General features: G+C 42.3%; 1 protein-coding gene and 1 pseudogene across 1 annotated transcript; one reads left to right on the top strand and one right to left on the bottom strand.

Moving 5' to 3' along the window:
* Nucleotides 1-1,109: 1,109 nt before the first annotated feature.
* On the top strand, nt 1,110-10,622 carry SLFN14 (schlafen family member 14). Its single transcript, XM_029927830.1, has 4 exons — nt 1,110-2,177; nt 3,883-4,011; nt 7,220-7,934; nt 9,672-10,622. The coding sequence occupies exons 1-4, from the start codon at nt 1,118-1,120 to the stop codon at nt 10,504-10,506; spliced, it is 2,739 nt and encodes a 912-aa protein (XP_029783690.1). The 5' UTR covers nt 1,110-1,117; the 3' UTR covers nt 10,507-10,622.
* Nucleotides 4,938-5,381, bottom strand: LOC115282033 (annotated as a pseudogene).
* Nucleotides 10,623-11,931: the final 1,309 nt, after the last annotated feature.

Below are 11,931 nucleotides of genomic sequence, written 5' to 3'. Positions count from 1 at the left end.
GTTTTTAGAAGTTTCTCTAAGAGCCATACTTTTACATTGACCTATAGAGGATGTTCACATATGAAAAAACAGTTCATCAGGGTGACTCTGGATTGCCTAGAGGAAGTGAGAAGGCAACCAAGGGCAAACTAATGGCAGAGGAAGGTACCCATCCTGCAGAATATCTGCTTTTTTCTTCCTCTTGCTGGGTATAAACAACACCCGTATGGCCCCTACTTGGCAAAGATCACACAGAAGAAATGGTTCTCTTCTCCTAGAGGAAGAATTTTGATTTGTGTTAGTAAATATTTTGTTTTGCAATTGAGAAAAGCTAAGGGGGCCATTTCTGAAACATTTGCTTCAGAGCCCTGAGTTCAAGTTGGATGTCTGCTCTCTGTCTGTGAAGCAAAAAGGAAATTGACCACAATTTAAGGATTATGTTCCAATGGCTCACGTTCTCTTCCAACCCTTTAAGGCTCCCACAGCACAGGGTAGAACTTTTTAGAAGAGAAAGAACATCTTTGCTTCTACATCACACTGTGTATGAAGAAATGTATTTTTAGAAGGAGTTTTGAGGAGGTAAAATGATCTCTGCATTTGGTATCAATAGACATTCTTCCAGGAGCAAAATGTTTTAGATGTATGAAATAGTGCATAAAGACTACCAACTTTTATGTTTGTTTTTATAGTAAGACCGCATGACATACACCCCAGAGCTATACTCCCTTAGGTCTCTATTGCCTTCCTTTCGCTTTGAATTATAAATAGTAGCATCTTTTGGCTTCAACTTCTGCTTTTGCATATTTCGTATAACTTGCTCCGGTGCCAACCTGTTCCTTTATGCCCGGGCTCGCTGTTGCTGCTTCCTGATTTTAAATAAAAAATGACTAACAGTTTCAGCAATGTAATCTTTCCATTATGGCAAAATATTAAGTATTCATCTTTATCTATGCCTGTTCTTGCTGGAAAGGCTTGGGATCTTGGCAGAGTTGTTAGAAATGTATCTCCAATAATCTGTAACTTTGAAGAAAATTTTGTAATTTCTAGGATTCTTGTTAATGCAGAAACCACAGTTCTGTCCAGGTTATTTACTGGAACCCTTTTCTGTTTTTGTTTGGAGCACGGAGGGGCTGCTGGGATGGCGGGCCTCCAGACCGACATGGAAATGCTCTATCCCGAGACAGTTGTACACGTGGGCAGGGTGACTTTTGGAGAAGAGAGCAGGAAGAAGATGGCCAATAGCTATCTGAAAAGATTGGAGAATGCAAAAATCATCCAAGCTACCTGTGCCCTGTTAAATTCTGGAGGGGGTGTGATCAAAGCAGAGATTGATGATAAAACCTACAGTTACCGATGCCATGGGCTGGGACAAGACCTGGAAACTTCTTTTCAGAAGCTCCTTCCTTCAGGTTCACAGAAATACCTTGACTATGTGCAGCAGGGGCACAGTCTCCTGATTTTTGTAAAGTCCTGGACCCCAGATGTTTCCAGCCTCCCCCTACGGATTTGCAGCTTGCGTTCCAATCTGTACCAGAGAGCTGTGACTTCCACTGTCAACCTGAGTGCCAGCAGTGCCTTGGAGCTTCTCAGAGAGAAGCAGTCCAGAGCCCAGAGAGGAAGATCTAGGGTGAAGGAGTGGAGTTCTCAGAAAGTTCCTGATGGATACATTCAGGAAGAGGAAGATATGAGGATGTTTGCCTCAGAACTGTTTCAAAAGGACAGTCTCCTGTATAAGGAGAAACTCAGTTTTACCGAGTCAACACATGTGGAGTTTAAAAGGTTCACCACCAAAAAGATTGTCCCTCGGATTAAAGAAATGCTGCCTCATTATGTTTCTGCATTTGCCAACACCCTTGGGGGATACCTAATTATTGGGGTAGATGATAAGACCAAAGAAGTGTTTGGCTGTAAGAGAGAAAGAGTGAACCCTGACTTACTAAAAAAGGAAATAGAAAACTGTGTAGAAAAATTGCCAACCTTCCACTTCTGCTGTGAGAAGCCAAAGGTGCATTTCACTACCAAGATCTTGAACGTGTACCAAAACGATGCCCTGTACGGCTATGTCTGTGTGGTTCACGTGGAGCCCTTCTGCTGCGTGGTGTTCACAGAGTCCCCGGACTCCTGGATCATGAGGGACGATTTTGTCACAAGGCTGACGGCGGAGCGCTGGGTGGCCATGATGCTGGATATTCAGGCAGGTAAAGCAGAAGAGAAGTCATAATCCAGCCAGCCAGGGAAGAACCCCTTCTGTGCCTTCCGTGGGTATTTGGTCAGGTAATTTAGCGGAAGAATAGAAGGTGATTTTGCTTACAAATATTATCCCATTACAGCATTCTTTTGAAAATATTTTCAGTTCCAGAATTCCTGCCTGGCTCAGTTGGTGCAGTGTGCAACTCTTGATCTTGGGTTTGTGAGTTTGAGCCCCACAGTGGGTGTAGAGATTACTTAAAATGTTAAAAAAATATTTTCGGTTCCAAATACTCAGAATATGAACTCTTTGAGGTTAAGAAATGCTTGGATTTTAGTCCATTTTGGGAAATTTATCTGATCAGCCATGAATTAGTGAAAGTTCCCTTTTTATGCATGGTAACTGCCTGTTGAACGAATTTTGCAGGCATGTTTTCCTAGTAAAAAACATTAATTAAAGTGCCACCCTAAAGACAGTATTTGGGAAAAACACTATTTAAGGATGACTCCACTGATTATTTTTAAAGAAAAATTTTAATGCTTATTTATTCTTGACAGAGAGAGAGAGAGAGACAGAGCCTGAGTGGGGGGGAGGTGGGGACAGAGAAAGAGGGACACACAGAATCTGAAGCAGGATCCAGACTCTGTCAGCACAGAGCCGGACACAGGGCTCAACCCACCAGCCTGCTGATCATGACCTGAACTGAAGTTGGACGCACAACCAACTGAGCCACCCAGGCACCCTCCACCAATTCTTTTAAGGGAGGCTTGTTGACAAAATTGAATGGTTTCTGTAACATTAAGAGCTAATACCTTCAATCAGTGGGCCTGGGGGACTACCAAGTGGGGAAAAACCAATGCAAAAGGAGATGCTGAGCAGGGGATGAGGAAGGAAAAGGAGGACTCATAGTGTTTTCACTTAGTTTGGCTCAGAATCAGCCCTGGTGATTTCTAATCAATCTGTGAAGGACTTACAAGTCAGTTTTTCCTTCCTGGTCAATATGTTCCAAATTTGATTAGAGAAGCTGGGATCAAGACTTGAGTGATTTCGCTAAATCATTCTCCTGTCCTAAATTTGTTTGAGTTTACTCAACACATCCCATGTTGAGTATACACACACCCCAATCTAGAGATCCTACCACTTTCTGATCCATCTAAACCTTGAATGGGGACTTAAACAAAATATAACAAAACTAAAAAATACTGTGCTAACCTTTTTCTGATTGCCCACCAGCAGCCTTTCCTCTTAGGAGTGATCCAGAATCAGAATATCAGAGTTGGAAACGTTAGGGGCCACCAGCTCACTTTTGTATGAGAGAGAGGAAATGACTTGCCCAAAATGAGTCATGCAGTGGCTTATAAGACGCGTGACCCTGCAGGAGTCCCCAGGCTTCCTTCCCTAACATATGTGAACTGTTTGAGGCATAGAAAATGTGACTGGCGCTGAGCATTTTTTCATGTGCCTGTTGGCCATCTGGACTGAAGGGGGAGGGGGAGGGAGGGAGGGAGGTGATGGTCATGGTGGGGGGCACTTGTGGGGAGAAGCACTGGGTGTTATATGGAAACCAATTTGATAATAAACTATTAAAAAAAAAGAAAGTATGAGTGGCTCAGGCACGCTGCAATAGTAGTAAGAGCAATAAAAATAAAGTAGTAAGAGTAATAAAAAAGTGTTTTCTTTTTTCCTCTGAAACAACTTGCCATGTATTTGTTTAGCACCTTCCAGTCTGGCCACCGACTACAGCTTTCACCTGAGTTCACTAGCTCCATCAGCCCTAGGAAGCCCATCATTTCCCATGAAAGTCCTGGAATTTAAGAGGCCTCTACAACAACGTCTGTTTTCAGGTATTCCATCTTCCTTATAGCTGAAGGGACTTTGTTTTCTAAAGCTGAGGTTGCGGGGAGCACCTGGGTGGCTCAGTTGGTTAAACATCTGACTCTTGATCTCAGCTCTGGTCTTGATTCAGGGTTGTGAATTCAAGCCCTGCAGTGGGCTCTACACTGGACATGAACCCTAAAAAATTTAAAATAAAAACAAAATAATGAGTAATAATAATAATAAAGTTGGGGAGTGCCTGCCTGTCAGTTGGTAGAGCATGAAACTCTTGATCTTGGGGTTGTGACTCTGAACCCCACATTGAACAGAGGGTTTACAAAAACTAATAAGTTGGGAGGAATTGGTAGCAATTAGTACAAGGCAATTAGTTCTTAGAGGAGGTCAAATGCAGACATACGGTCCTGAAATAATATGTGCTAAAGATTCTTGTTTCTCAGTTATTGTATCCACATTATATTTCTGTGCGCTTTGGGGCTTCCAGTCACATATGGCTTTTGTTCTCCAAATTTGAGAAAATTTAGGAATTCTCTTAAAGTCTTTAAGTCTATACCACAAGAGAGCTGTCTCCTGGCTTTCCAGTCAGAAAGAAGTGAACAAGAGTGCCTGGGTGGCTCAGTCGGTTAAGCATCCAACTTTGGTTCAGGTCATGGTTTCACAGTTTGTGGGTTTGAGCCCTGTAACTGGCTCTGTGCTGACAGCTCAGAGCCTGGAGCCTGCTTCTGATTCTGTGTCTTCTTCTCTTTCTCCTCCTCCACCGCTCTCTCTCTCTCTCTCTCTCTCTCTCTCTCTCTCTCTCTCAAAAGTAAAAATAAACAGTGAAAAAAAATTTAAAAAAAAAACAGGTGAATCATGGGGTCACCTGGACTCTTCCTAAGGCAGAGCTTCTCAATCTTGGCACTATTGACATTGAGCTGGATAATTTTTTTTTTTTTACAAGAGAACAAATCTATACCTTTTTTGTTTACTTTTCAATTAGTTTAAATCTTTGAAGGGTACAGCATAACATGGATTCTGTGGCCAATGGTTTTAGCAGGAAGGTTCCTTCAGAATTTGGCATGAATCATGCCACTGTTTCTATGAGCATGAGTTACTTTTCCCCAGGTTACTCTGGTTTTATTCGGTTTGCCACCAGGAGTCACTGTGTTGTTTTTTGTTTTGTACACATAAGCACATTTCTTGCCTAGATATAACTCAGTTTCATCTTGAGCATAAACACCTTCAATTTTAAGAAGAGCTGTGTGCTCCCTCTGGTTCCGGAGACCCCGCTTATAGCCAGAAAAAATGGCTTTGGACCACAGCCTTCCAGACATATTTGTCGTTTCAGGAGTCCTGTTCCCAGCGGGCCTCCACAGGCTCTGAGATGGCAAAAAGAGCTGAGCTGGATAATTCTTGTTGAGGGGGGCTGCCCTGTGACTTGTTGGATATTCAGCAGCACTACTCAATAGATGCCAGTAGCACCTCCCCAGCTATGACGAAAAATATTTCAGACATTGCCAAATGTCCCCCCCCTCGAGGGGGGGGCAAAATTGCCACAAGTTAAGAATCAATGTCCTAAAGGAAAGGTCTTGGATCCCTGAAGCATCAGGTTCACACACACACACACACACACACACACACACACACACACACACACACAATCTTAGCAGGAAGACATACCTTCCTAGCAGTAGCGGACCACTTGGGGTTGAGGAGAAGGTACCAGGAGGCTATTCTGTGAAGACTCCTCCCTGTTGCCTTCCCCTGCATGAGAGCTGCCAGAAATGGGAATTTCGTAGTCCTAGCCTGTGGAGATGGGGTGGTTTCTCTTTTTAAAAATTACCGAGTTAATTAAATTAAAAAAATTTTTTAATGTTTATTTATTATTGAGAGAGAGAGACAGAGAGCAAGCAAAGAAGGGGCAGAGAGGGAGATACAGAATCTGAAGCAGGCTTCAGGCTCCGAGCTGTCAGCCCAGAGCCTGATGCAGGGCTCGAACCCACAAACTGTGAGATCAAGACCTGAGTTGAAGTCAGACCCGACTGAGTCATCCAGGTGCCCCGTGTTAATTTAAAGTTTTAATTCCAGTGTAGCTAACTAGTGTTATATTAGGTTTAGGTGTACAATACAGTGATTCAGCAGTTCCATATATTACTCAGGGTTCATCAAGGTAAGTGTACTCTTAGATGCTTGGGTGACTCAGTTGGTTAAGCATCAGACTTCAGCTTAGGTCATGATCTTGTGGTCCATGAGTTCGAGCCCAGAGTTGGGCTCTGTGCTAACAGCTCGGAGTCTGGAGACTGCTTCAGATTCTGTGTCTCCCTCTCTCTCTGTCCCTCCCCTACTCACACTTTGTCTCTCTTGGTCTCTCAAAAAATGAATAAATGTTAAAAAAAATTTAAAGATAAGTGTAGTCTTTCTTTTAATGTTTAAAAAAACATTTTTAAAATGCAAGTGGGGGAAGGTCAGAGAGAGAGGGAGACACAGAAATGGAAGCAGGCTCTAGGCTCTAAGGTGTCAGGACAGAGTCCAACGCGGCTCGAACTCACAGGTGAGATCATGACCTGAGCCTAAGTCGGTGCTCAACTGACTAGAGCCACTCAGTCATCCCAAGATAAGTGTACTCCTAATCCCTTTCATATTCATGCCTCCACCCCCTCTCCCCTGATAACCATCAAATTGTTCTCTATAGCTAAAAGTCTGTTTTTTGGTTTGTGTCTTTTCCCCCCTTTGTTAATTTGTTTTGTTTCTTAAATTTTACATTTTGAGTGAAATCATATGGTATTTTTATTTCTCTAACTCTAATGGACTTACTTCACTTAGCATAATACTCTCGAGATCCATCCATTGCAAATGGCAAGATTTCATTCTTTTCTATGGCCAAAAAATATTCCATCCTACATATATATCAATGGACACTTGGGCTGCTTCCATAGTTTGGCTATTGTAAGTAATGCTGCAATAAACATAGGTGTGCCTATATCCCTTTGAATTAGTGTTTTCATATTCTTTGAGTAAATACCCAGTTGCAATTACAAGATCTTTCTAGATATGCCTCCTGAGCCAAGGGAAACAAAAGCAAAAATAAATTATTGGGGCTACATCAAAATAAAGAGGGGGGCACTTTCTTTGTAGACAAGGAAATCCATAGTTCCATGGCTAGATTCATTTCTAAGATATTGCAGGAATACTTGTAATATGCTTTTGTAAATTTTAGTTTGTAATTTCTTGCATTTTCAGTGACACAAGGAGAGATACAATTTAAACCAGAATCCCTCTGTAAGAAGCTCTTCTCGGATCATAAAGGACTCAAGGAATTAATGAAGACACAGATATATCCTTGTTCTCAGGGGATTGTGATATTTTCTAGAAGCTGGGCTAGTGATGTTGGCTTAAGGAAAGAGTGGGCTGTCCTGTGCGATGCTCTCCTAATAGCAGTTAACAGTCCCTTGGTACTCTATACGATCTTAATACAGCCCGGTTGGATTGGATGGCTTGAATATGCCCGAAACACGGCTCATCGGTTAAAGCAGAAACTGGGAACCATTGGTGGTTACACAGGGAAAGTGTGTGTTATCCCAAAGCTCATGCACCTGTCCAGCACACAATGCAGCCCCGAAGAAATCCCTGTTCACTATCCCCAGTCCTACAGGCTTGCTGCCAAGGATGAAATGGAAGACTTGTTGCAAGCCCTTATTGTAGTGTCGCTGTGTTCCAGATCTCTTCTGAGTGACCAGCTGGGCTGTGAATTTTTCAACTTGCTCATAGAGGAGCAATGTGGGTTGCTTTCAGAAAGCCTTCAGGAGACACGAGAATTGTTTATCCACTGCTTTCCAGGAACCAGGAAGACAGCCCTAGCCATAAAGATCGTGGAGAAAATTAAGGATTTGTTCCACTGCAAACCAAAAGAGATCCTTTATGTTTGTGAAAGTGACTCCTTAAAGGATTATGTGACGTAAGAGTTCCTCTACCTCCACACAATAAACATATTTAGTTAGTCTTTTCAACAGTATCCCAAAAGTAATCCAGGTTTCTAGTTTAAGATGTTGTATGGCCTTAGCTGCATAAATGTGAGAGCCCAAACTCTATATGCATTTGCTTTTTGTATAAAATTGATTTATGTCTTTTATTTATTTTTGAGAGACAGAGAAAGACAGTGTGAGCAGGGGAGGGTCAGAGAGAGAGGGAGACACAGAATCTGAAGCAGGCTCCAGGCTCTGAGCTAGCTGTCAGCACAGAGCCTGATGCAGGGCTCGAACCCATGAACCATGAGATCATGACCTGAGCCGAAGCCGGACGCTTAACCGACTGAGCCTCCCAGGCACCCCTATATGCATTTCCACATGCATTCTGTGTCTCTCTCTCTCTGATCCTCCTCTTCTTGCACTCTCTTTCTCTCTCACAAACTAAATATTTTACTGTTTTACAAATAGTAAAAATAATTAAAAATATTTTAATCAAAAGGCAAATTCAACAAGTATCTATTGAACCTTTAATATGAGGGGGCTAAGAATCAATGCTTTACTTCAGGAAGTCTACACAGTCAAAACAGGTAAAGAATGTGAGTAGCTGTGATTCAAGTCATAGGGGGAGTAAATGCCCAAGGATTGTATGTATAAATCAGGAAATCTGTAAGAATGATCTCTGGGTTATGGGCCTAGCACACTTCCGCTGCGCCACTTTGCTCAGCAGGAAATCTGTAAGAATGAATGATATTACTTGGATCTATATTAGAGGCAAGAAACAACCAAGTTTACTTTAAAAATATCTATATATAAAAATATATCTATATATTTATATCTATCTATATTTATATGTTTATATCTAGATATTATATATAAATATATATAAATATAAAATATATTGTATATAAATATAGATATCTATATGATATATCTATCTATATACATAAATATAAGTCTATATTTATGTATATAGATAGATATATCGATTTTTAGACCTATATTTATGTATATAGATAGATATATAGATTTTTTGCCTCCTCTAATTTGTTCCTCCTCCTCTAATATACTAAAACACACTATAAAGGAAAATTAAGCTAACTATACTGAGTAGCTGTCCCAGAGAAGCATAGCCCTGTAGATTTTCTATCTTACTTGACATGTCATGGAACTCAGCAACCTCCTGATGTTTTCCTTACCGAAATCTAAAGAGGCTTGGTTTTGTACTACAGTAACTGGGGAAATATGATTTGCTTTAGATAAGCTTTGCATTAGAGGAACTTGTACTAGCCCATACCTCTTTTGGGCATAGAAATTATGCCTCTAGGGACCTGCTCACCAGCTCCAAAAAGGACAGAAAGTTAAGCAATGATTCTAACAAGCATAATTTACTTTTGAGATTTCCTTTCAATGTAATGAGCTCATCTTTAGGGATTGTCAAACAGCAGAAATGGACTAGTAATAGAAATAAAATTTCCTACCTGGGTTCATTTCAAAAAGTTTCACATCCAGATTTAATTAGATAACCTCAAAGTGTAGGGTTGCAATTTATGTATTCTGTCTGTCGGGTAACTTGTAAGTAGAGCAGTTTTGTAGTGTTTAGGACACAACTGAGTCAATGAATCAGTCTCAAGATAAGAACTAGCCTCTAATTCCAATGCAGATAGTGATGAATACATGGTGTTCCCTTCGTTTATATGCCTGAAACCTTATTCTCTTTCATCCTATAGCCAACAAACCACGTGCCTAGTTGTGACTCGGAAAACCTTCTTACAAGGGGAGTTCCTAAAGGTTAAGCATATAGTGATGGATGAGACTGAGAATTTCTGCAGTAAATATGGAGACTGGTACTTGAAAGCCAGGAGCATCACCCATCCAAAGGTGAGGGGAGCTGGAAGTGAAAACCTTCATCACGGGATTCTCTGGATTTTTCTGGACCCTTTCCAAGTCCATCATGCAGATATTAATGGCCTGCCCCCTCCATCTGCTCAGTTTCCTCGAAAAACGATCTCCAATGGGATTCACTGTGCTCTGGAAATAGCAATGGTCATGAAAGAAGAAATGAAAAGGATCAGAGCAAATCTGCCCTCTGGGGTGTCCCCAGACACACTGTCATTGTTCAGGGAAACTGCCTACGAGGAAGCAGTTTGTGCCCAGGGTCTGCCTGGAGTGTATGACTCAGAGATGGGCCTCACTATGGAACAAATTGTGAAACATGTGGCAGAAAGGTGTCACAACCTGTTCCAATGTGGCTACCTGCCCAAAGATATAGCAATTCTGTGCAGTAAAGGGGAGGACAGAGGACGCTATGAGCCTGCACTGCTGAAAGCAATGGAATTACTTGAATCCCATGGAGCAACGAAGGTTGTGTTCAGTCAGGCCTCCGGTGTTTGGGGCAGTCACATTATCTTAGACAGTATTCAACAGTTTTCAGGACTGGAGAGAAAAATTGTGTTTGGGCTGAGTCCAGAATGTGCCCTGTCAGAAGAAGCTCATAAGCTCCGTTTTGCCTCACGAGCCATTAAACACCTCTACCTGCTTTATGAAAAGAGGGCAGCTTTCTGAAAATTAATTTAACAATACAGGCAGCCAGAAAGAGCAGAGTCCCTTCTCTGGGGAAGGTGGCAGCTACCACTTCTTACATATTACAAGGGAGAAAATCAAGGCACCAGAAGTATGGCATGGAGCCAAGAAATGTCTCTTGGGAGTGGCCCTGTCAATCTACGTGCTGTTACTGTCCTTTTCCTCCTCTGGTACAGTTCTAGCAGACTGAGGATTGGCCCCCGCCTCTGGTTCTCCTAGTCCAGTTCATCCTTCAGGGACCAGAGGTTCTCCTTAAATGGTGAACTGACTGTGTGGTGTCCCCTGCCAACGATCTGCAGGGAGGCCCTGCAGTCTTCAAGCCAAACCAATTTTCAAGGCTTTCCATGATCCACACTGACTTCCTCTCCTAATGCATCCTGTGTTATACTTCCTCTCCCAAGACATCTAAGGCAGCCCAGCCTTGCTGGCCCATTTTGGGAGGGGGAGGTAGGATGACCCCCCAGGCTACTTATTTTGACTGGGTGTCTCAAGGGCAGCACCTTGTTGAGCACCTGTCCTGGCTATGGGTCTCAAGCTTTATGGGCCCACAACTTGATTTCCTCTTTGCGCTAAGTATGCAGGGGTCTCTTGAAGATGGTTTGATGCTAGTCAAGCTTACAGAAGACCAACACACACATGAAGATGTCATTCTGTCTATTTACAGTGAGTATTGTAGTAATAAGTGGGCCCGATGCTTTTGCTAATCCGTATATTCAACAGTAACACTGGAAGCCCAATTATAGAAGCATAGCTTTGCAGCAATGGTGATCAGATTCAAAAGTATGAAGACTCTAGGCGATGTTAGACTACTGCAGTCACCTCTAACATAGGGATATTTCCACCACAAGGACTTAGACAGGTCTGGTTTTCCAAATAAAGCAAATTTAGAATGCTAAGGGTGACTACTTGTTCCATATTCTCTGCCTCAGACGATGTTTTTCTTCTCTCCTTGTTTTGAAAGTTTCCAGATTGACCATCAACCTTCCCTTTACTCCTCCCAAGACACACACACACACACACACACACACACACACACACACACACACACTTTGCTCATATTCATCCTCTACATGTTCATACGTTCACCTAGGCTCAAAACTGCTTATGGTCTGCTGCTGGCCTGGGAAATGGTCTGTCCATAAGAGGCCTTTGCACACCCCTGAGCTCTTCCATTATGATTTGGTGTTAATTTTAATCAACAGGGAGCCCGGAGGGCAACTCTATGACCTATGCCACCCCTACCCACTCCTGGCTTCTGGCTGCGCTTATCTTTCCCTCCTTCAAAGCCTTCTCTGCCCCTCTACCTGCTGAAATCCTTGCTTATCAATTAAGTCATTGCTCAAAAGCCCAATTCCTCAAATTAAACTTTCACTGTCCCCCTGACTTAAATTTGGTCTTTCCTTTTGT

Source organism: Suricata suricatta, chromosome 17 (genome assembly GCF_006229205.1).
Source record: "Suricata suricatta isolate VVHF042 chromosome 17, meerkat_22Aug2017_6uvM2_HiC, whole genome shotgun sequence".
Taxonomy (NCBI): Eukaryota; Metazoa; Chordata; class Mammalia; order Carnivora; family Herpestidae; genus Suricata; species Suricata suricatta.
This window is presented reverse-complemented; position numbering and strand designations above follow the sequence as displayed.

What these genes read in the sequence shown, in the direction of transcription:
- SLFN14 (XM_029927830.1), top strand. Translation starts at nt 1,118, where the DNA reads ATGGCGGGCCTCCAGACCGACATGGAAATGCTCTATCCCGAGACAGTT. An exon ending in GATGCTGGATATTCAGGCAG is followed by an intron (nt 2,178 to 3,882) that starts GTAAAGCAGAAG and finishes GTATTTGTTTAG; the next exon opens with CACCTTCCAGTCTGGCCACC. An exon ending in TCCTTAAAGGATTATGTGAC is followed by an intron (nt 7,935 to 9,671) that starts GTAAGAGTTCCT and finishes TTCATCCTATAG; the next exon opens with CCAACAAACCACGTGCCTAG.